We start from the raw sequence: 25,774 nt of genomic DNA, 5'->3' as shown, positions 1-25,774 counted from the left end.
CCTACATCCAACTCTTCTCCCTTTTTTCCATCTTTTGCATTGCTTTTCTCTCAACAGGCTGATCCATTTTTAGCTCCCTCCCCTCTCCCTCTCCTACTAAGCTGCAGCCCTATCTGTTCCAGCCTCATGTGATTACGGTGAACATGCTCCAGTCTTGGAGTTCTCTCTGCCGAGTCAGACCCAGCCCAGCAGCTCCCACTGTGTTTCGTGAGAGCGAGTGTGTACGTGTGTGTGGGTGTACCTGAACGTGCACGAGAACACCCTGCAGACAGCCAGAGGAGTAATGAACAGATATCCCTTCATTCATCCCTCCTGTTCTCTCCGTTAAAGTCGAACATCTCCCCTGGCAGCATGCTGCCCTCTTACAGCACACCTGGGAGCTCATCCAGCACACTTGCGCGCACACACACACACACACACACACACACACACACACACACACACACACACACACACACACACACAGAGGCGTCTCAGGTTTATGCATACTTTCCCTCGCTGTTTTTTTGTTTAGTTCTCTCTGTTTTCTTGTCTTTTGCATGCTTTACATGTGCAACGTGCAGATGATCACCCATCAGTCGGTGCACTAGTACCTTCCATGTTACTGTAGGAGATTCAGGCATCACATGACTTGATGTGGAAGAGATCAGGCTTTGGTCTCAAACATAACCCTCTCAGTCCTGTAACCTGTGATGAGTGTGGGATTTTTTTTTTCTTCTGGGATTTGCAAAAACTGGCAGCCGTGCTCTCGGGAATGTTCTTTTCTTCTATTTCTAGTCTTTTATGGGTGAGTTTTACTCGTATCAGTACAATCCTCAACAGGTAAAACCTTACTTTTTGATTTTTAAGCCCTTTGATTACACCTCCAGTCAAAAGTTTGGACTCGCTTCCCCATTCGAAAGCTCAGGAGAGTGTGTCCAAACTTTTTAACTCGGATGGTAAAATGTTGACAATTTTTGGCCTTATTTGTTATCTGCTGTTGGCTTTTAGAGAAAATAAGCAATGTGACGCAGCATTGGAAAGGCTGCACATCTCTTCGTAACCAAATAGGAGCTGTGCATTAGAGGAAGCAGCAGTTTTCACTGTTGCACTTTTTAACTCCGGCTCCATTTGCTGAAGTGGCATCAGGCTGCTTTTGATCTCCCCTCCTCGGTCGGGTCTCTCGTGTGTTTCGACTCTCCTAAAATATCTTGGTGCTCACTGTTTTCCATTAGTGCTACTAAAGAATACTACCTAAGATCTACGTTGGATGGTTTAGTGGTTGGTTGAGGTTCTCGCAGGCACCTGTCTTCGTGTGTGTCCGGATTTATGGATCTGACAGTTCTGCCTTACACAAGCATTTTTATCAGCCATGCATTTACAAATGACACGTGTCCCACTCCACACACTTCCCCTCAGCCCTCATCCCTACTCCACCAGGAAGCCGTAATCCTGTATAGGTAGACAGTAATTATGAAATAGCCTTTGCGAGTCCCCTCTCGTTATTAAAGCAATTCATCTAGAAGCTAAATACATACGGTCCATATGTACCCACTTCGTCTCGCATCTAAACAGCCAAACACAATTACTGCCGAGGCAACGCTTCCTCCGTCTCTGCTGTAGCTGAATTCATTCAGACGGTGATGGGGGGGAAGCCCGATGACTGAGCCGGTCTTTAAGTGGAGGAGAGTTTTGATCGGCCATAACGTGAATTAGATGTGCCTTTTACCAGCTGCACAGCTGTAGCAAGTCATGTTTAAAGTCAGGTCTGTCAGATGATGGACAGCTTTTACTATGTAGGGGATATGAGGGGGTATTCTGTTTTTTTCATTTTTCATTTGTCATTAAATCCACTGGTAAAAAAATGTATTAAGTCAATGTGTTATTGCGAAATAACTCACTTTTTTATTTTTAATCTTTCTCTTTCACCCTTAAAAGAGGTAAATTTGAAGATTCAGATCAACAGTCTGTCTCATTTTTCACTAAATTTTCTTTTTTTCCTGGGTTGGTTTTCAGTCTAATAATTTAATCACGAAGCATCTGCCTTAAAACTTCATGCCAGGAAACCGCATGACTTCATACATGGACTCCAATAAGGGATTGAAAGCTCCACATTGAGTACATTTGATCCATTAAAACAATCAAAGTCTGCCCGGTTCTTTGTTTATGAACGGCCTCCAGCTCTTTAAACTATTGTTGGGATCCGTTGGGATTTGAGAACTTTTACAGAACCTATTAAAATGTACATCTTTTATTGAAACTGAATACCGCTGAAGGAAACCCGTCTTTTCTAGTAAAGATAATAACCGTGCTTCTTTTAGATTAAATTCAACAACCTTTATGGAGCAGGGTGACGGTGAGATCTGTCTCTCTTTTACAGGTGGGTGACGTTTATGCGTCCGTGTGTTTTTACAGCAGAGTGCAGGTCGGCCTGTTTTACTGGTTTCCAGAACAACGGGTTGAGCTTTTATTGGCAGTTTCTCAAAACAGATATAACATATGTGTGTGTTTTTTATACCTAATTTAAAGAACTGAATCCACAAGCTGCCGCTTCACCCAATTCACTGTGGGGTGAAGTGTCTCCTTGGTAACCTGATGTTGGATGACTTCATTACACACGGCGGGGACCTAAGCGGCATTGCCACCCCCGACAGTTTTAATGGGAGGGGGACTTTCTTGTAACCGTGGTAACCTTTTCGCCAGTCTCCTACAAAGTAGGTTTCCGTGGAGCACGTTGTTGTCCAGTCGATAGGCAAGTGTTAAGGTCTAGCTGAAGCACTGTGGGGCAGCGGGGTCCAGAGTTGTTTTCCATGTCTTTGTGGGTGTGTAGTTGACCATCGATTTATATTTGAACCTCCTTTCCATGGGAGCTTAGACGTTTTAATGTATGGGATCTAGAACAGCTCGGACTTCATACATTTCATAGATTTATTATATATATTTACACCTTTGCATCAGTAATTGACTTCATTGTTGCATTTCATTTACTGAAAAACATCTGTATTGCAACACCATGACTTCTCAACCTCCAACCGGTCTAGGAAGATCGGCATCCTTCCTGAGTCGGGCTCTTCCTGTTAAAGGGGAGTTTTTTCTTCCCACAGTCGCCTGGTGCTTGCTCACAATGGGAGATTGTATTTAAGAAGTTTTATTACAATCTGTTAAGTTTCCATTGCAAAACAATAATAATTAGATTAGATTCAACTTTATTGTCACAACACATGTACAGAGCAACAAAATGCAGTTTGGCATCCAACCAGAAGTGCAAAAGAAAGTATTATACTTGATACAGTATATAATAATAATAATAATAATAATAATAATAATAATAATAATAATTATTATTATTATTATTATTATTATTATTATTATTATTATTATTATTATTATTATTATTATTATTATTATTATTATTATTATTATTATTATTATTATTATTATTATTATTATTATTATTATTATTATTATTATTATTATTATTATCATATTGGCTTTGTAGTCATTGTACTACTTTGGAACCAGTTGAACTGTAAGGTTGAAGAGCCTTGAGGGGACGTCTGTCATGATTTGGAGCTCTATAATATGAATAAAGCTGGATTCAAATAATACCATGGTTTTGCTTGAGTGTTGTTAACCATCTGTGGTTTAAGTTTAATTTTCTGGTTCCACCGTGCAGAGCATTCGGTGCCAAACCAATCACACCTAAATGGGGTTTCTATGAGATGTCTCTGTTAGTACCGCCCCCTGGACTCATTTTTGATGTCAAATGTGACAGAATTAGGATAAATGCTTTATACTACTGATTCTGAGTTAGTCATACAAACCTAAATATCCTTTTAAGCTTTGTGTTTTCTTTTTTCCCGTACATCATTTTACAGGTACAAGGTAAATGATTTTCAGGGGTTACCATTGATCATCTCTTAGAGGTTAACTGCTTTGACCTCTATTACGTATTCGTTCTGAAAAAGTTGCACATTATATACATTTTAAAATTCAAGCTACATTCAGGCATTTTCTTAATTTAGACACAACAGCAGCCGACGTCGGAGACGTCAAGACAGATAAATCACATGTGTGGGTTGGGGGTGTGTTCAGGTGGATATCTGCGTGTGTGGGGATGCTTCTGCGTGTGAACTGTAAACTGCTGTAATTGTCAGGTTCTTTGTTTTCCCCGTCTAATATACTTTTCCTGCCTTTCCAAGAAACTGCAAGCTAATCCAAAGCTGAATAAGTAGTGTTTTATTGTAAACACTTAGTCCTGGAAATGAGTGTTTACAGAGTTTTCCTGTTGATGTATAATTGATGTTCAGCAGAGGACATTCTAGGTAATATATTATTTCTATGCTGTGCTGCTGTCAGTAATGAGATGATGACACCCAAGTAATCTTGCGTAGTTAAAAAGTCTGAACTCTGTCTTTTAGTTGTCAACATGTAGGGAAAACTTTTTCTAGTCAAGCCAGAGACTTTTCTCCTCCATTCAGGCCAAACTTACACAAGTGTTGACTCGAAAAAGAGAGAAATAACATCCATCTCGGGCTCTAATATAATTTTCCCGCCAAGCTCAGCTGAAACCTGCTCCTCGCTGACAATGTGAGATCAAAGAAGCGTAACTGAGTGAAATCGTGATGTTATGGCTGGATCTGGGATCGGGGGAGCGCTGCAGCTGTGAAGGGCATTGCCCGTCGTCCCGGCCGCTTCTTGGCCATCAGGTTGTTTGTCAGATATGTGCACCAGCTTGAATCAGTGGAAATCAGGCAGACATGATGCGGACGGAATCGCGAGAGCATCTGCCGGCACAGCGGGCAGCGATATGTGATAAACGCTGATTTCACCCTCCATTGGATCGAGCTGGCGATGATAGCCACCTCTCCCCCCCCCCACACACTCATCCATCCTATTAAACCCTCATTATTCATTTACCTCCAGCCTCAACCGCCTGACATGCATGGAATGAGTGCACTCTTTACGTGCAGGAGTGAACGGCCCTCATATCTCGCCTCACGTTTCATCTCAGGCAGGAACTCTCAAGGACACCAGCCAGTATCTTTACACATGATTTTTATTATTATTATTTTTAATATTTGGGTCTCAGACACACAGTTGCTCTGCATAGCTCTGCAGTGCACATGCGAGGAGCTTAATTCTATCAGGCTGTGAGCCGGACAGCCGTAATTACATTTGTGACACAAATCCTGTCTCTCTCAAATTGAGCGTTTTATTCCACAGCACCCGCCCCCCCCCTCTCTATTTATAACCCTTTATTTCACATAAATCCCCCCTTCCTCTCTGAAAGTCAATTTGGGACTTAAAAGGCAGCAACGCTCCGCTTACTTTTCCTCCTCCTTTGACTCCGCTGCCGCTTCAGTTTCACTTGCCCTCTCGACTTCAAAGATGCGAAGCCTCTGAAATGACAAAAAAAAATAAGTGTGTCTTTCAGTGGGAGCCGTGATGCGGGAGTCATTCCTACGGATAAGTTTGAGGAGGAGAAAGAAACTGCTTGCGTAGGGTCTGTGCAGCTGAGCTGAGTTTGCGCCCGCCTGTCTCATCTTCTTCCGTTTCCTCCAGCTCTGTTTCCTCCTTCCCGTGTGCTCAGATCCTTTGCTGAGTCAGCTGCGGCCTCCGCTGCGTTTCCTGCTCCTCTTTGTCCCCTTTTCTTCCTCTCTTCAGTCGGGGGCCGCACCTGAGCGCGGTTCGACAGCGGTTCAGTTCTACCCGCTCTCTCTTGCTTATGCATGAGCCTCGTCAGTTTGCAGGGATCCTCTCCCCACCTGTCCCCGCACCGCTTCACCCCAGCCATTGTTCCTCTCCTTTATGGTTCTCCTATAGGACTCAGCATTTCTCCCCATCTCTGTCAAGCCGGTTTTTTGTTAATGCTTGCCTATTTTTTTACCTTTTTCATGACTTCTCATTTCTGAGGTTTCACCTTGTTGAGCTTCATTCAGTTAAAAAATTAAAAAAAATGCAAATCTGTCTCCTTTTGTACCTAAAGCATCAAAATTCAGTCTCAGACCCGATTAGTCAAACATGTAGTAGTTGATCCTGCAGATCCTAATAATTGAACCATCTTCCTACTAGATTTTATAGATTCAGACAACTTTTTTTTTTTAGTTCTTTTATCCATAATATTCTTAAACTAAGGGGCCAAATCTGAGAAAACATCAAAAATACCTGAATGAGAAATACAGAGAACTTCCATGTCATAACTACACAAACAAGGTAAATAAAAGGTACATATGGAAAATAAGAGCATTAAATTAGTATTAACTTTTGCTGGGAGCAGAAGGTATTGCAATAAGAGCTTTATTATAGGGTAATTAAAAGTCATAAACTCTACATTTGAGTTTATGACCTTTTACATTACATTAATAAAGTAAGCACCCTCCGTGAAAGTCAACTTCCCCACTTCTTCATTCTTTTATGAACTTAACTTACCCTACTGAATATTAAGGGGCCATATCACTGAATAAGGAGCATACATTGAGGAGATGTGTACAAATGTCATGTTTCATAAGCTAAATTTAGTGAAAAGCTTATTCTTTGTCGTTTTATCAGTAAAGGTCCCTCACATCCGTCAGATAGGCAGCTTCCACCTTTCCATTTCGTCAACTGTTGTTTTTGTGGAAACTGTCGGAAATAACATGATATTGGGTTAAATGAGGATGACAGTGTGGTCTGTTTTTGTGTAACAGGAGTAGAATGTGACCTTTAACCCAATTTAGTGACAAAACAGTACAGACCAAAAGTTTGGACATTATATATTTTCTTTGTGGACAATACCAGATTTTTGTTAAAACTTTCCCACTGACTGTACCGCCCGACCTTTCCTCCTCCTCAGACGAGCCCTCGGACGGAGGGGCGCTGGGCCCAACCCTGGGCCTGGTGAAGTCCAGCTCCTTGGAAAGCCTCCAGACGGCCGTGTCGGAGGCCAAGCAGAGTCACATCCAAGCCCAGGTGCCGTTCCATCGGCCGCGGCCCAACATGGTCCGGGGCCGAGGCTGCAACCAGAGCTTCCGCAACGCCATCGACAAGTCCTACGACGGGCCGTCGGAAGACGGTGAGTTTCCTTCTGCTGCATGTTGAAAACAGACCATCAGCCCGCATGAAATCTGAATTTATAATGTTTTATACATCTCTTTGTAGATGTTGTAACCGTTTTTAAACTAGGACTGCAGTGCTGATTCACCTTCCCTGAGGCTGCATCTAAAACTAAACACAGGAAGAGCCAGGAGCTCGCTGACGCGCAGATCTTACCCACAGTGCCCCGATGAAACCGCACATGATTATATCCACTCAGCAGTTTAAAAAGAACAACTTAATATCTCAGAGAAGGATTTTAATATGGTATCATGTGACCACACATGCGTCATGTGATCGTGAGCAATCTCCATGTGAAAATGAAAACTTGGAGTCGGTTTCTGTGCATTTATCCGTCTGTCTCCGTTACGCCGTCCTCAGACGACGACATGTCGGAGCATAGCTCCGGCCACGAAACAGCCGCCAGCACCTCCTCCCGCCAGGATCTGGACGCAGACGATGGCAACAAGAAGAAGAAGAAGAAAACCAAGGGGAAGAAGGAGAAAAAGCCCAAAGGCAAGAAGAAAACGGAGAGTCCTGCGGAGGAGCTGGACAAGAAGACCAAAAAGAGATTCGGCCTGTTACGGTAGGAGATCTTTTTAAAAATGATTTCATCGGTTGTGACCATTGAGCTAAGAAACGGGTCAGTTGGGTCCAACTGAAGTATCAGATGCATCCGTCTTGTAAATGTAGAAATCAATATTAAAGATTAGTCCCAAACCCTACTTTCCCCTAATGAAGTTTTAAGAAAGTACCCAACAGAGCAGCGAGGGATTATGGGCTGCTGGATGATTGGATATGAACTCAACCTTCTCAGTAATAGAGAGCATCCATTATTTCTCAATCTAAGCAGAGTCCCATCGACACAGCGCCGACCGAGCCGCTCGTCAGCCCTTTATCAACGTGTCCCCATCGTGATTTGCGGCGGGCCAATCCTCCAACAGCAGTCCTTATCTATTGGCAGTGACACGCTGTGGTCAGTGTATCACCACACTCCCAACACTTGAGATTCAATTAGACTGTGACGAGAGATAGCGCGGCTTGAGCGTCGGACTACAGATGGCTGATAAGAATCCAATCGGCCGCAGTGTCAAGGGCAGTAATGGAAGAGATGCTCGCCGAGCGAGGCTGGCGGTGGCGAGCAGGGCAACGTGAAGGACACACAGAAGCAGGGGAGGAGCCGCTTTGCAGATGAGTGTGAAGCTCATGTTCAATGATATCTGGATTTAGCAGATACTTTGCCTTTGTCTTGTGGCGCTTGTAACGGCTCCATTTATTACACACATCAAGCTTCAGCTGTTTATGTGCAGCAGGAAAAATATAGAGAACGCTGCCGGCGGCGTGACAGATTGTGTTTTTTTGGAAGAAGATATCTGCATCTCGTCCACTTTTATTGTTTTTCCTGACTTCTCTGTTTTTGTTTATGTGATTGGATCTTTTTTTTTTTTTTTAGCCTTTCTGTATATCATCGAGACTACAAACCCCATGATGCCGTTCTGCAGCCGGCTTGTATCAATCACAATGAATGATGCATGAGGGCGGAGACCAAAGTTTTTATCAATGGTAATTAGGGCTGTTCGATTTTGCCCAAAAATAAAATCTCGATTTTTTTTCTCTCAAAATGCGATTTTCGATTACGATTATTTTGTGAATTGACAAAAGGCAAAGAAATTATTTCAAATATGCTGTTTTTTTTATTGAACATTTGCCCCATTGGGCTTTAAGTGCAAACTTTGCTCTTATTAAACCAAAAATGAATGAATAAAGTGCAAAACTCTGTAAAATAAGTTGAAAAAACGTTTTAAAAAATATAATAAAATATAAAGTTTTATCTCTGAAAAAAAATCAGCAAATCAGCACTTGCAAACATACAGTAAGTTATATTTCCAATTAAATAAAACAAGACATTTTCTAATTAAACTAAACTGGGTCTTTGCATGCTAAATAATAATGCAACCCATGAAGTAGGTAGAGGTGTGTAATGTCAGTCATTACATTTGCTATTCACTTTTTCAAGTTTTTTGCAAGGAACACGAGCCGGTCTACCCGGTGGCATGTTACAACGTCCCCTCCTACACTAAAGAGCCTCTCCCATGGGGCACTTGTCGCAGGTATTGAGAGGTATTTCCATCAATCATTAATATGTGTGCAGACAAGGTAAAAAAAAAAAAAAAAAAAGTTAAAAATCGATTTTACGATTTTCACATTTTAACATCGTTCTAATTACATAATCGCGATTACGATTTAAAATCGATTAATCGAACAGCCCTAATGGTAATAATTGAGAAAGCTGCCACGGCCCTTTTATGTAATTCAGCGTGCACGTGGTCTGCTGGACGTGCACGACGGGCAGGAACAGCGAGAGCCGGCCTGGTGTTGCGCCACAGTGGGCTGCGAGCTGGAAAACACACCCACTCCTGGCCTTTATCCGGCCAACTCGATTGTTATTGAACTTGAAATATGACTTAATTGGACGGAGCTTTGTTCCGTTCAATCTGATTGCAGACCTCAAATGTTGTTTGTACTCTAGTGGTAGCATTAGGAAAAGGGCAAATTATAAACACGTGACCTCGTTATAGCACAGCAGTGAAACCGTGCGACAGAGCTGGAAGTGGGCTGTAAATAGTTTATTCAGTCGGTCCACTGTTTGAATAGCAAGGTGTGTTTGGCTGCAGCGCTCTAGGTGGTTAACAAGGTGTCAGAAATGTCTCACGGGAACGTCTTCCTCACCTGGAATTCAAATGTGAGCGTCATTTCTTAGTTTTATGCTGATTCTGGTTTTATTTTTGACCTTGGAAGCAGTGTAGATGTCTTTGTTTGTTGATGCTGCGATTAAACTGTAGAGATGTGACATATCTTAAATGGAAAATAAGACTCCAGTGGAATAAACAGCTTATTAAATAGAGGATCTCAGTCTGGTGTGTCCCTCCTGTTCTGCTGTGAAACAGCCTCAGATGTGGCTGCTACTCTCTCTTTTTTAGTTTTTTTCCCCCTTCGGTCACCTGGCTCTCAAGGCCCCATTCGCATCTTGTCTTCCTGATTGCTAAATAAGCCAAGACAAATGGCAATGCCCTTCAGAGCTTCCTCGGGAGCGGCCGGCTGCATGTCCTGTCTGCATCGGGCAGATACCGGTGAAGTGTTTGCCTTGGGGGGCAGCGCCGCTGACAGATCGCAGAGAGGCCAGCACTCGGGTCCAGGCGTCTCCTCTGCGTTCTCCCAGCATCGCCGCCACATCCCTCTGCTCTCGTGGAGCAACTAAAGCTTAACCTGGTCAGGGGGTTTGGATGTGCCTGTCAGAGCGGGATATATTTACATGACATTTTAGCGTTTGAGTAAAACAGTTCTCTCGGCTCCAGAGCGAAACGTCTCGGGAAGTTAATTCCAGTGTTGACGGCTTATGTTTGTGCCCACGCAGTGTTTTTGTGTGGGGATTATAGACTTATTCTTCCTAACATGACTTTATCAAGAGGTCAAGTTTGAAGGATGTACTGCAACAGTCTCTGATAGTGTCATCTGAGCAGTTAACTCAGCTTACGGATGACTTCATCCGCTCGTGTGCGTCACCGCTCCTGATCAATGTAGAGCCGCTGCTATCGGGGCGAGTCCTGCTGCGACAGCACGCCAACACCCCTAACCAGTTTACGGGACATGAAAGCCGGCGTCCTGATCGCCTGTTTACAAATCCACATCCAGCATCATCTCTGTTTGCAGCGCTGCAGAAAATCCGACAGGGAAGCAAGCCAATTAGCGCCATCCGTTCCGCTCCGGTCCTATCGCCGAGCGTCAGAGTGTGCGGGGTTGAAAGGTTGTCACTGGTGGGCCGAACTTTGCAGAGCTAAAGTCTGGGTGTCGGGCTGGAGCATCCCTCGCTAGATGATTGCTGATGGATTACTGCTGTTGTTGTGAGCTTCTCCTCCTCCTCGCTCCCTTTTTCCTGAGCTCCGATTTTAGCTGATGGAAGACCTGAAATGTTTTGATTTCCTTTCACCCATCCCTTTAAGCCTGATTCAAGAAAAAATGAATAAACAGGGATTAATGAATGTAATTTCTTTGTTTTTCATTATTATGATGATGATGATGACTATTATTGCTTCATGACGCACCCTGATTTTTTCAACTTGAAGACTTAAGACAACAAAAAACGAGACTACGACGGTGTCGTATCACAAACAAGAGGACCTGTAGTCACTGACGGAGAGGAAGCAAAGAAGGAAGTATTTGAAAGGGCTTGCTTGTCATCTGTGTTGGTAGGCGAAGCAAAATCCCCCTGACATGTTTGTGTGGGCGTCTTAGCAGTGACTCTAAGATGTGATGGGGGGGTAAATTGTAGGTACGTTACCTAATCCTACCGGTGGTTAATATTTGCACTGCAGGTGGATTTCTTTGATCCAACATTTCAACTTGTATTTAAGGGCTCTTAGCTGGGCGGATATGAAGTCTTGAAGGAGGTAGTTACTGATGTTGCTGTTCTCCTTTGTAAAATATGGCATAGCGGTTGCATTTGGTGAACCTTTCTCTAGTGATAGCACATCCTTGCTCATCTCTATATGTTAAATAATGTATGCAAAAGCAGAAAAAAACCCTTGTTTTGCAACGGTTGATGAAACACACAGCTAATCAGGGATGCCTTAAATACGCATTTCCAGGGTTGCACAGGCTTGAGAAGAGTATTCTGGCTGCTGCAGAGAGGGTGGAATATTTTAAGCCGAGATGGCAGCCATGCAAATCTCACTCTGGGTTAATATTATCTCTCTCCTTTACAGCCGGGGTTTATACGTGCATGTGTGAGAAGATATGCACAAAGTAACATCGCGTAGATCCGTTTTATGGATGTGTTTTTCCCTCATAATTTAAGTCAGTCGCTGCTGTTTTCCTGCCATCCGGAGCCATTGTGGTTATCAAAGTTATATGCAATTGCACTACCTAAGTCTTCCATTCAGGCCCTAAAATGCACCATAATGTTGAAATACTGTTAACAGCAAGCAGCAAATCACCCTTCACAGAGGAATGAAATGACAGCTATTTCCTTTTCTCCTTTCATAATTCAGATTTGTGCACAATTTGTTTCCTGCAAAAGACTCCTGACGCCCTAAATATGAAAAGCTGCCAAGTATTTCTTCTTTTTTTTCCTTTTTTTATATAACGGCGCTGAAAATAAGCTTTCACACAGCAGAAGCAGCTTCCTGTGCATGCTATTGAGGCATAATTCTAATTTACAACTTTGCCATGGAGGCAAACAGACACGGGCGCTATCACTGTCAGCAGCCACTGGAAAACAAATTAACCCCCCAACCCTCCCCTCCCTCCCATTCAGTGCAATGGGCACCTTTTCCTGGAGTGATGTGCAGGTTTATTGGCGTTGATGTGAGCTGTCAGTCAAATATCAGAGGGAGGGGGAATTGACAGAGATGATGAGGAAATCCTCATGCATACATATCAGCTGATAAAGGGGAAGTCACAACAAGTATCCTGACCCCCCCCCTTTCCATCACTGTCCTTCTCTGTTGCTTTAACCCCTTACACCACTCCTGTTCTCCCCTTGAAATCCCTCCTCCTCTTCTTTCATGTTTCCTGCCCTTCGTAGCCATCACACCTGTTTCCAACGAGACTGTTTTGCTGTTTCTTTTATTTGTTCGGCGAGGGCCGAGCAGTTTGACCCTTAAGTACCTCCACCGAACCAGTTGGAGAATGAATTACTTTATCGATTAGCTGCTAAAAGCATGTTTACCCTCTCCGTATTGAATTTCCTACATCAAGTCCCCCAAATTATCGGTTTTATCAGAGGATTTTCATGCTGTTCGTCACTGATTTGCAGCCTATTTTATGCACAGTAAGGAGCAGACTTCAGGGTGCTGATCACTCTGAGACGCTTGTTGGTTTTCTTGCAATAACTTTTTATCAAAAAGCAAATAAGTCATCATTTTAATCCCTAATGGTTACATCTGTGACTCATCCAGCTGAGCAACACGATACCCTCATTTGTACTCTAAATTATTGCCCAAATGGTGATTATCAAACGAGACGGAGCGCAGAGGCCTCCATTTGTGTTGATCAGTTTTGCGATCCATCAATTCCTATCGAGTTATGGCGTTTGAATCGACCCTGGGGGATGGAGCGTTTGAAGAGCAGACACATTTGTATTGGATAGACGGAGCGGCGGCATTTCACCAGCCAATTAAAGGCATTTGTGTGGCCGTAGGAACTAGTCGTGACCAATTAGCATGTGATCTTAGCTACCCACCGGCAAACATTCACTCATAGCACAAGGCGCCAGGAAGTGATTACACCTCCGACGAAGGTTATGTCCAATGCAGTCATCTTCATGCCATATGTGATGGATGGACTTCCTCTGTCATTTAGAGGCTGCTAATAACAGACACATGCATGAGCACATGCTCCCCCTCTACATGGGTCTTTGCTTGCCCCTCATGCATCTCCCACCGAAATACACGCGGAGCACGACCTACGCTGTCCAAACAGGGAAGGTTAAGTGTTTCTAGCAGGCGGATGGGCGGCGGACTGGAGGAGCCAGGAGTCTAACCTTTCCCTGTCTGCCAATGACAATCATCTGGAGCCACGGAGACCCCGTCTCCTCTCCCCCGCCCCCGACTCCAGCCGGGAGAATGCTAAGAATTCACAGGATTGCAACAGTCTACGGAAAGTTTGTTACCTCAGTTACATGTCCAAAATGTGTGGGGTTTTTTATGTTGAATAACTTATCATCGATCTGTGGTTGGAGGTTTTTAGCTTTTATCTGTAGAACAGTTTCAGAAAGATGGCTTTGAACAATCCTTACGTGGAAGGTTGTAAAAGTCAGTGCAAGCTATACAAGTTTCTTTTTATAATGCGGTGGAAACAGAGGAAAACCTCGTGGGAGTGTTTTGCTCTTGTGTGTTTTCACCCAAGATGTTAATGAGGACTTATGACAAATAAAAAATGTTTTATGAGTTTGAGACCATTTATTTGCATGTTTTCATCCGCTATCATCTCAAAAAGGGTGGTATAACACAACCCTAACACTTTGTTTGCGGGGTGCTCGGTCTGCTAAGTTCTCATTAGGTGAGCCAGTCAGATTTGCAGGATATTGTGACAAAGCCAACCCAGATCAGAGTAGAGCTACTCAGCTTCTCTATTCATACCATGCTGCATCAAAAGAGGGGTTACTCACAGGAGAGTGGGAGGCTGACTCCACCCCCTAAAATTGGCCCGAGTCGCATGGCTTGACAAGTCCTCCTTTTTCACATACAGGACTGTCTCAGAAAATTAGAATATTGTGATTTTCTGTAATGCAATTACAAAAACAAAAATGTCATACATCCTGGATTCATTACAAATCAACTGAAATATTGCAAGCCTTTTATTATTTTAATATTGCTGATTATGGTTTACAACTTAAGAAAACTCAAATATCCTATCTCAAAAAATTTGAATATTCTGGGAATCTTAAACTGTAAACCATAATCAGCAATATTAAAATAATAAAAGGCTAGCAATATTTCAGTTGATTTGTAATGAATCCAGAATGTATGACATTTTTGTTTTTTTAATTGCATTACAGAAAATAAAGAACTTTATCACAATATTCAAATTTTCTGAGACAGTCTTGTAAGATTTATTGCACTCAGTCATTTTTTTTTTTTTAGTAATCAGCTGACTAATCACAACAGATAAGAAAAATGTTGGACATTGGGTCTTTAAAGAGACGGGAGCTGTAATCGGGCTCTTCAATATTCAAGTATTCTTGAATAAGTGTGGTACAGTTTTCCACTTTCCCCTACATGATCGTTAATGTTTTCCTGTCGGGTTCTGGTGCTGATGTCAACTTACTCACTTACCCACCAGTTATTTTGGAGCAGACAGACTGACTGGATTTGTAGAAATGAAGATGAAATCAAGAATATGAGAATGCAGTCGTCCAAGTGGTGATTTATTTTTTGATTATTTATTTTTAAGAAGTTAAAAAACTTGGTATTAACTGGATAGCTTTGGATAAGTATTTAAAATGATAGATATTTCTTATGTAATAGGTATTAATCTTGGGTTGTTGTTTTTTTTTGCTTTTATTTTGTGTGAACTGGCCCTTTAAATTGTCAATTTAGTCAGTATGGTGCATTTTGTTTATTTTTTTATAAAAGATAAGCAACTTCCTGGATTTGCTGGATTTGTGGTTTATCGGTCAATGTGACCCTTTTTTTTTAACATGTCCCATTTGTTTTTACCAACTGTGTGTGTGTGTGTGTGTGTGTGTGTGTGTGTGTGTGTGTGTGTGTGTGTGTGTGTGTGTGTGTGTGTGTGGCCTCAGACAGTACAGAGGTCACTGCCAGTTTGTTTGCACTGTATTTATTGTTCATACAGAGACACACACACACACACACACACACACACACACACACACACACACACACACAGCACCCCCCACAGTTGCCAGTGTGAGAATGAGCCACAGAGCCCGTGGCCTTGTTAAAATATAAACGGCTCTCCTGGCAGGAGCGGGCAGGGAAAAAAGGACAGGCGAGACAAATGGCTCAGGGCGACAGATTTTATGTGACATTGCTAAAATTTGCTGCATATCAAAATACAAACAATTAAACAGAAGTCCCCGAACACTGCAGCGTTCCCACAACCCAGACTTCTCTCCTGTCGTCCTCCTTTTTGTCCATATTTCACTACCTTATTGTTCATCCCTCATTTTTCACTGTTTTCCTCCCTTTTTCTACCCGTTCCATGTCATTTGTTGTACCTTTTGTTTTGTCACATCTATTCCTCCTCTTTTTCCTTGTCTTCTCCCTCCCTCCGTCCTTACCTCATTCCCTTTCATCACTCCCTCTTTTGTCTCGCTGAAGTATCAATACTCGAGAGGACGGCCAGGCGTTGATTAAGACGAGCTTCCCATATCTGCCATGGGTTCCCCCGGGAACGACTTGCTGTGCATTCATACCTGTCTGCCTCGATCTCCTCTCCTCCAGGCATTGAATTAGACTAAAAAGGATATTAAAATGATCCGTCCCCCTTATACCATTCTGTCTTCGCAGCAGGGTTTGCGGTTACACCAGTGCATCCTTGGCAAGGGGAACTTAGATGGATTTTGACATGTAAAAGTCGCCTTATTAGCTTAGATTTCTGTGAGTGTGATCTCAGCACTTCTTTTATCCTAAGTATAGTTCCAGCCATGTATTGCTGTGTTGTTAAATGTACTACTTTAAAGATATTGAGATGAAAAGTAGAGGATTTATCCAGTGCTTGTGTCTGCCTCTCTGCATCCCTGCATTATTAATACTCTCTAAGTGAAGCTTTTTTATTATTTTTTTTTTGCTACAATTATCATTGGGTGGGTCTGGCTCTAGTTTCTGCCTTTTTACATTGAACGGCTGCACGCATCAGTCATTAATGGAGGTGGATTTATGCCAAACTGCTGCTGCGAAGTGCAGGGCAAGAGGAAGTCAGAGAAATGGGTCTTATCATGCCCGCTGGGGGAAACTGGAGGGCTGTTTTTGGTATCATCCCGTAAAGGTGGGACCTTCTCATGTCGTTGTCAGTCAAAGCTCTGCGACCTGCTGTGACCTTGTTGTCAGGTGACAGTCTTCTCGTAGCACCGATCCTCACTTCCACAAGGAAGCGACACCCCTTTCTTTAAAGAGTGGCTCGTCGTCTATTTTTTGCCACAGATGTTGTTCCGTCTATTTCGAGCCCCGGAATATTTTCCAACGAGTCTCAGTGCGAAACGGCGGCGCGTCGCCAGAACAGGAGAAAGCAGGGCGTTACATCACAGCTCGTCTCTATAGTGTTAATCTCTGGTGCTTTTCCTGTCTGTTTCGGTGTTTGTTTCCCACTTTTACCCTCCCCTGTCTGTCTGTGTGTCTGTCTGCCTGCCTATTTTCTGTCTTTACTGGAAACTCCATCGAGATACGTGCACTCTTCTCCAAACACATACACAGCAATCTAATTACTGCAATAACATTTCTGCTTGGCTGAATTACTGTTCTCCCTGCGCCTCGCAATGCAGCGGCATTCCTTCGATGTATTCCTAAGCTCCTTACTCCTCCCTAGCCGAGCCGCACGTTCACAGGAGCCTTCCCTCGCCTATCCATCTCTCTCCTCTCTTTTTTTAGTCTGTCTTCCCTCACTGTTACTCACTTTTGCGTTTATTCTCCAAAGGCAGAGAAGTATTTAACCAGGTCTCGCTCATTAAATTCCTTTTCTCTTCCTCTCTCTTTTTCATCCGCCATAGCTCTTTATACTTTCAATCTCCAAGGCACACAGGATTTTCAGCCAGTTTTTCCTCTTTAGTTATGAGCTGCACACTTCTTTTCTTCCTCCAAGTAAATAAATATAAGCCCGCTGCAAAACAGCTTGTTATTCCATTTAATGGTGACTGGGGGTCACAAATCGACACTTGTCCAGCTGTATTTTTTATCACGACTAAAATACAACAAAACAAAACTAACATACACTATCTGTAGGACTTAAAGTCTAAACAGCTGGATCGCAAAGTTTTTGTTGCCTAAACCAACACAGGATGATATCTTGAGATTTTGCACCCTATGAACACCTTTCCAGCTGTTGACGTGGTTGCTGAAGCGTTAATGTTGCACTCATGGTGGAAAAGGCTGCAGTGATGACATTTTTGATGAACGCAGATATTTTATCACTTCTAAATCACAACTAGAAAAGTGTAATCATACCCCAGTTTAAGGTTTTGTTGCTTTCCAGTGGCGTCTGACATGATTGAGCATCACCTTTTAATCTATACAAGGTCATATATTAGTTTTTTCACTTTTTGGTTTATACTGAACAGAACAAGAGCTGAAAGTATTTTTCATAGGAATATCAATTTTTGTTCATTTTACTCTGCAAGACTCGTTTAATTTTTAATTGCATTGAACAGTAGCCCATCAGTAGAGGTTATAATTATAGCAGTAGTTTGTATTTTTCTCTTCCCTCCCTCCGTTCCCTTTGCACGACAGTTTTAATGCGGGTTTTTACACGAGGATTGTCTTCAAGGGTGTCTGACGGGGTGTTGGATCGCCCGCGTCGGCGTTTCACTTCAACACAATCGCCGCATAGCGAGGCGTTGGAGAGTTTCATCAGTCCTGCAACTGTGAGCTCACTTACTTCCAAGTTAATTACCTCATCCTCACATCCTTTATAATGCCAGGTGGTAACGAACCACACACTTACTCCCCGATGTAGCAAATAAAAGTCTTACTGAGACCACATAAACCTGCACTCCGTTGCAGTTAACAAAGAAAATTAATTCCTTAAATATTTACAGCACAGCTCTGATGCTGTTTAGTCTGCACAGATGAGATATTTAGCTTGTGGCTGAGTTTTTTTTTTTCTTGGCATATATGTTAAGAAAATTGCCTGTAATAGTTTGTAGTGATGGTGTAAGCTCCTGCGCCCCCTCTGACCCCTTCTCTCCTTCCCGGAGGGCTAATTGCACAGGTCAGGTTGGAGACACCACCATACTTGGCTGGCTGTAATCTCAGTTACATACGGAGCCTCATTAGGGCACAGTTAGCTGCATGCACACACTTTTCCTTTTTTTTTTTTTTTTTTTTACCCTTGTCCTCCAACAGTAATGAGAACGAGGATACCTGCAGTTTTTATTTTGATTCTTATTTGGACAGCAGCTCGTTTTAGTCCAAATCATGACTTTGTAAGGTGCAGTGATGGGTTTTGAAGGATTTTTACAGCAGTTATTGTATATTGTATCTAAATTTTAGTCCCTGTTTTGCTGCATTATTATTTCTAGCACTCTCTAGGAATATTTATTAGTCTAAAAGAGCAAACCTTTTAAAAATGATAACATAGACAGTTACCCTAGTTGAAGGTGTCTTGAAGAGTTGAGTCACATGACGTCGTCTCTTGCCGAGGTGACGGCAGGAGCAGCAGGCTAATGACACTGACACACTAATAATGGTTCCCGGTAGCTCCTGTGACAGTGGGGAGTGTATTAACTGGAACACCAGAGCAGCCCGGCTCTCCCAGACCCCCCACTTCCTACTAATGAGAGTTTGATGGAGTGGTTGTGTGCGTAGATAATGCTAAGTTAATGAGATGTCCTATTCCACGAGACTGTTTGCAGTTCCCTATAGAGTTACTGTGTGCTGCTAAGGTTCATGTATATTGCTCACTTTGTTGGTGTGTAGCCACTAACTTGTGTTTATGAGCAGTTCTGCGGGTTTTTGAGCTACTTGTGTTTGCAGAGTCGTTTTCAGCGGCGTGCGTCGTCATCCTGCCGCAGTCTGGCACTCAACAGGATATTAACTGTCAGCTTCCTGAGTGACAGGGCGAAATAGGTCCGAGGAAAAGATGGAGCTAATAAGCCAAACAAAGATTTGTGGGGGAAGAAATGAAATGAACGGGAGAAGAGAAGCAGTGCAACGCTTTTAACAAACTCTGCTTTCAGCAACGGCAGAATATTGGAGGCTTTGGAGATGAATAAGGGATAAAGTAATGGGAGAGCTGGGATTACCACCTCTCATGGCAGGTACATGTCTCTAATTGGGCGTCCCACTCCGGTTCTGTGTCAACCCCCCTTCCTTTTTTCTTTTTTTTCCCTCCAACTCCTCTTGGACAATCCAGTGAGAAAAAGAGAATTTCCTAATTAATGCAGATATAATGATGAGTCCAACCGTGGACCTCTGCCCCAGCAGAATGTTGATTAAGGTGCTGTTTTTGTATGTGTGTATGTGTGTGTGTACCACACAACTTCAGGCTTCCTGCTCAGATTAACCTGAGGATTTTGGTCATCCATATCCTGTATCCTCATGTCTCATAATCACACGTCTATTGATCCGTAGAAGGCGGATAATGCCGATATTTCCTTTACGTTACGACCGGTTTCCATATGGTTTCCACTGAGGTAATTGGCAGTCTGCTTTTGGCTCAGGCATGATGTGGGAGTGCTAAAATCAAAACGGTTCCAGGGGAGGGGAAAAAAAAAAAAAAAAAAACAATCTGCAGAAAAAAGATGCTGCGGCAGCGCCCACATGGTTTCTGAGGCAAGTGATCTCAAGGAATTGAGGTGGAAAAACATTAAAGCAGCGAGAGCTTAGCACCAGCGATATCACCGTGAGAAAAATAAAAATAAGACGAGGATGTCACAGTTTGAAACTACCCGAAACGGCTCAAAGATTCCAGTGGAGCTGTAATACGTACAATATAGCTACTCTACTGTTGGATTGTGTTTTCTAATCTCCCTCAGTGATGTATTTATGGTGATCGGGGGTTGCTGCTATGTGCTTTACATCCAGACACCCCTGCATCATGTGACGTTACCAGGGTTCTTACAAGAATATGAATGATGAGAGTAATTTGTCCCTCTACAACAGATGCTATGCATTGATACTCTGCCTACATCTGCATAAAATGTGTAATGTAGAACAGCCAAAAATAATTGATTTTTAAGTTGCAGAACAACCTAGTTGAATATGAAGCTTCAAAGATGTGACTCTTACAAATTAAGTGCACTCTCATCCATATAAATGATTGCATCAGGAACATTGAGATTTTGAATTTCTAGGCGGATTAGGGAATGAAATTCAGGATACTTCTGCTCTAACTTTAGCCACCTGTTGGCTTGTGACAAAACTATGATTAAGAGGTAACTGGCTCATCAATCTATCAATCAGGGTTTATTATGACCAGATTTTCACTAATCAGAAACAGCTTTACGTGTCAGGAGTTTGGTGCCGGAGACATGAGAAATACAGCAACTTCTCTCGTAGTTTAGGCCACTAGTATCCCTTGGAAGTTCAAATGCACTTGCTGAGAGCATTATTTTAACAAATGTGCATGTTTTACTGTAAAAACAGAAAGCTAGGGGACAGAACAGACCTGATTAGTCAGGTCTGTTCTGATTGGTCAGCTCCAACCTCAGTGTGCAGTTTTATTTCAATACGGTACATACAAAGTAAGTGCCTATTTTATTTTCCAGGAAGTTATCAACTTTTTTCCTACAGGGACTCTAAAACTGATGAGTTCTTAGACATTGATCCTCATGGGATTTCTGCCCAGCCTTCTTTTTTTCTTTCCCACAACTAATCTAAGTATGATGAGGTTCATGCACAACTGAAATTCATTACATAACAGAACTTCAGAAAAGCGCTGATCCATTCATCTCAAAGTAATAGGAAGCATATGTCTCACACTGGCTGAGAAAGTGAACAAAAGTAGACATTTTCTGGGTTAACGGAAGCTCCTGCACCACTTCTGCAGGAAACAATATACCTAAAAAGTGTATTTTCCTGAATTATGGTAAATATACCCAACAGAATGAAATGCAGGGAATCAAGACGAGATAGGATTTAGCACCTCTCTCTGCATTTTGCACAGGAAAACATGACCTGTTGTTGGCAAAAACAACCCACAAACGTATAAATAGAGCAAGCATCTGAGCTAAAAAACAAGAATAATTGGTGGCTGGATGGTGCCAGGCGAAATGTGGCAACCCTGTCCAGGTTTCCACTTGGCCTGGCCAGCAGGTTACTATTCAGGCCACGTATCTGCCTGTAGCAGTAATGAGAAGTGCCTCGCTGTTAATGAGATAAACACAGACATTAGATTGTCTCAGCAGGAGCTCAGAGGAACGACGAGGTTGAGAGGAAGAGAGGAGAGTGTTGGAAGGGTGAGACAGAGGAGGCGATTGGAGAATATGAAATATTTAACACAAAAGTCTGGTTTAATTTCTCAAAAGTGTGAAGTAGGGCTTCATTAAAACTTGAACAGAGGTGATGGGTGTATTTCTCCTGCAAAATGAGCGAATGATAATAGTAATAATGGCAAAGTTGATAAGAAAAGCATAATACGCAGTAGTTCAACTGCTATTACAAATGCTCCTCATGCTACATGACACAAACCTCACACCATATCTATCGTTCAGCAGTCTTTTCCCAAGCAGAGCCCATAATGGATGTGCTAGACAGGGAATGTGTTTGCCTCACAGCGAGCATCCGCATGTCAACATGTGGGAATCTGACGCAAGGTGCTGTGTTTGTGTCTCTTTCATCAAATCATAGTCTCCGTTGCCTGAGTGACGGTTATTGTTTCATCATGAAAGTCTCCAAAATGGTCCTATTAAAGTACATAAAGCTCACCTTAAAAGTAAAAGTAGTGAAAGTACTCGTAGAAGTCGGCTTTTTGTCTGTTGTGACTCATGAGTCTTTTTTTTTTTCCCCAGGTTTGGCAAAAAGAAAGAAGATAAGAGCAAAGATGCAGCCAAAACATCCAAAAACAAGCTGGAAGCCCTGAGTGAGGAGCAGTTGGACAGCGAGGACAACATAGATGGGTATGAAGTAGACTTGTAGTTCTCAAGACTGGTCTTGGTCTCGACCCCTTTTTTTTGTCTCGGCCTCGGATAATTGAGATGCCATTGCAAACACCAAGGTGACAGAATCTTGTATCACCAGTTCTTCCTCTTGTTAATGTACAGTTTTGTAAACTATTTGTATTTTGCATCTCATTTAATGTTTTGGTGCCTCTGCACGTCTGTCTGTATTTAATTACAGTTTTGTGTTTATAACGGCCTTGTTTGGATAAATATATGACATCATTGGCTTTTGAATAATATTTGTATAAGGTTGTGATTGATTAAGCATTAGGTCCATTTCAGTGATGCTGATATACGGTGTAATCTGGCTACTATCCAAGGACTGCGGCGAAGGCGGCTGCCGGAAGTTGGTGATCCGGGCGGCAGTAGCTCAGGTGGTAGAGCGGGTCGTCCAATGATCCGAAGGTCGGCGGTTCGAATCCCGCTCTGTCCCAGTTTCCTGTCGTAGTGTCCTTGGGCAAGACACCTTACCCACCTTGCCCCGTGTGAATGTGTATGAATGTTGGTGGTGGTCGGAGGGGCCGTTAGGCGCGATATGGCAGCCACGCTTCCGTCAGTCTGCCCCAGGGCAGCTGTGGCTACAGATGTAGCTTACCACCACCAGAGAGAATGTGTATGGATGAATAATGATTTCTGTAAAGCGCTCTGGGTGCCTAGAAGGGCGCTATATAAATCCAAGTCATTATTATTATTATTATTACTATAATGGTAAATAATGCAAGTTCAAGTCGATAATTGTGTGTATCTTTGATATTTAAAATTCACGTTTCATCTACAAAATTAATTACAATTTAAATCACTAACATTTACTTTTCTGAGTTGGAGGGGGGTGTTGGAGGCTGGTTATTTTGTTAGATGACTTTGGGACTAGTTAGTAGTCGTGTCGATCCTTAAAAGCACTGGAGTCAATCCTCCAATAGTGTAGAAATAGCGGTAGTGCAGTCGCCGTAGAAATAGCGGTAGTGCAGTCGCCGTAGAAATAGCGGTAGTGCAGTCGCCACACATCATCAACATCATCATCCACTTCTCTGTGTTATTGTGCTGCAGTTGAATACAAGCTCATATGGAAACTAAGCAGCTGAACCAGGATGGTGCTGATGTTCTACAACTCACACAAGATGAGGAAATAACTAAGTTTTGTTTATTTATTTTTCAGTCTTGAGCTGAACTAGTCTTTGTCTTGATACTGTCTGGTCTTGGTTTGGTGTCTGGGTCTCAGTTTAGGTGGTCTTCACTACAAGTCTAGTATGAAGAAGAATTAGTTCTTTTCAAATGTGTCATAAGAGAGGAGGCTAAATCCATCCCCACTCTGCACCCTCTGACAGCTACAGCTCCCGTTACGCCGACACCCTTTCCGGTCACACCACCCCTGACCGCGGCTCCCTGCCTGACGTAGAAGATGACGACAACGACCCCAACTACGCCCGGATCACCAACTTCCGGCAGCCGCCTTCGCCGCAGTCCTTGGACAGCCGCACGCCCTCCCCGTCCGTGCCGCCAGGGCGCCCCGGCCAGCGCCAAGTAGCTTCGGACGATCTCGACGGGCTCTACGCCAAAGTCAACAAGCCCAAACCTTCGTCTTCTCTGCAGAACCAGCAACAGATGCAAGCAGACAGGTAAGAAGGGGAATCCACAAGTGCGGGAGAGGGTCTTTATTTACTAGCTGAAGCTTTTCTGATGATTCTTCCTTGATCTGAGCTTGCAGGTGTTATCATGCATGTTTGTGTTGTGCATATCATTGAAAACCCACGACTCTGTAGATACACGATGTTACATGCATGTAGGACACGCAAGGTCATATACCACGTCGTGACTGGCATAAGTCAGGGAGCATTACTGCATATCTGCATTCATTCTGTGCAACGGTGCTTGCATGATTGCAAACTCAGATATGTGAGGATACACGCCAGGTCATGGAAGATGAATGCAAATCTTATGTCACAGATAAAATCCTACAATATTTAAAGTATGAGCTAGTTAGAAATAATCATTACATGGTAATATGCACCAAAAGTTTGATTTAACTTAGTTTCATTTGTATCGACATAAGTGCCTCAACAGTGCAACGATAAATATTCAAGACAAACAAGCATTAAATATTAACAGAGTAAGACAGCTTAGACAAAAACAGTGCAGCATACACACAACAGGAGCAGAACTATGGGATTTAGATCCAGCGTGAAACATGAATAAATGTTGTGTAGGTTTCCTCAGATGGTGCATTGACACCGTGTCTCATTCTCTGACCCACAACTCTGCAGGCACGTTCATATATTGAAGAAAAAAAGGAAATATCCAGGGTTCAGGTGCAGCAATGCACATTTCTTTAAAGCACAAGGTTGCCTCCACTCAAGCCCCTTTTCAATTTCATCTTGTTTGAAATTTGAAGCCGCCACAATTCTCAGGCCACCTTCTGTTCCTTTGTCTGTTCATGCTTGGGACTGAAATCATGCAATCACCGGTGGCTGCCTTTTTGATACTGATGCTAATGCAGAATAAATGTGACTAGAATTACTTTGGTGATAGCGGCAATTTTATTGGTGGCAAAAAAATTGTACAGAGGAGCAACAGTATGCAATATGTAGGCAAATACATGCAGGTATCAATTATTAGCTATTTGGGACCGTGGTTTCTTCATAATGAGCTAGACTTGTAGTTCTTGACACCGGTCTTGGTCTCGAGACCACTTTTTTGTGGTCTTGGTCTTGTCACCGCCCTGACAGTCTTTGGTCTTGGTCTTGACTCGGATAATTGAGATGCCATTGCACACCGAGGTGACAGAATCTGGAGATCAGCAGTTCTTCCTCTTGTTAATGTACAGTTTTGTAAACTATTTGTATTTTGCATTTGATTTAATGTTTTGGTGCATCTGCAGGTGTGTCTGTATTTAATTACAGGTTTGTGTTTATAACTGCCTTGTTTTTTATAAATATATATGGCATCATTGGCCTTTGAATAATATTTGCATATCGTTGTGATTGATTAAGCATCAGGTCCGTTTCAATGATGCTGATATACAGTGTAATCTGGCTACTATAATGGTAAATAATGCACTTTCAAGTCAGTAAGTCAGTAAATGTATCTTTTAATATTTAAAATTTATATCAGTAACATTTACTGATCATCACTTTTCTGAGGTGGAGGGGGGTGTTGGAGGCTGGTTATTTTGTTAGATGACTTTGGGACTAGTTAATAGTCGTGTCAATCCTTAAAAGCACTGGAGTCAATCCTCCAATAGTGTAGAAATAGCGGTAGTGCAGTCGCCACACATATCTGATCTCAGCTGATTGATGGAAACATTTATAGTGAGTTCAACATCATCATCCACTTCTCTGTGTCATTGATCTGCAGTTGAATACAACCTCATATGGAAACTAAGCAGCTGAA

The 25,774-nt window shown here is 42.6% G+C and overlaps 1 protein-coding gene across 3 annotated transcripts in view; it reads left to right on the top strand.

Annotated features, from left to right (window-relative positions):
• Window positions 1-25,774, top strand: part of pard3ba (par-3 family cell polarity regulator beta a) — a 136,520-nt gene that overhangs the window by 76,144 nt on the left and 34,602 nt on the right. For all 3 annotated transcript variants that reach the window (XM_061715444.1, XM_061715445.1, XM_061715447.1), the window contains 4 exons: window positions 6,815-7,033; window positions 7,435-7,639; window positions 22,238-22,345; window positions 23,713-24,003. In XM_061715444.1, the coding sequence (XP_061571428.1) occupies window positions 6,815-7,033; window positions 7,435-7,639; window positions 22,238-22,345; window positions 23,713-24,003 (823 nt within the window). The remainder of the gene's footprint in view (window positions 1-6,814; window positions 7,034-7,434; window positions 7,640-22,237; window positions 22,346-23,712; window positions 24,004-25,774) is intronic.

Source organism: Cololabis saira, chromosome 24 (assembly GCF_033807715.1).
Source record: "Cololabis saira isolate AMF1-May2022 chromosome 24, fColSai1.1, whole genome shotgun sequence".
Classification (NCBI taxonomy): domain Eukaryota; kingdom Metazoa; phylum Chordata; class Actinopteri; order Beloniformes; family Belonidae; genus Cololabis; species Cololabis saira.
Note: the sequence above shows the minus strand (reverse complement) of the source record. Positions and strands in the feature narration are given on the sequence as shown.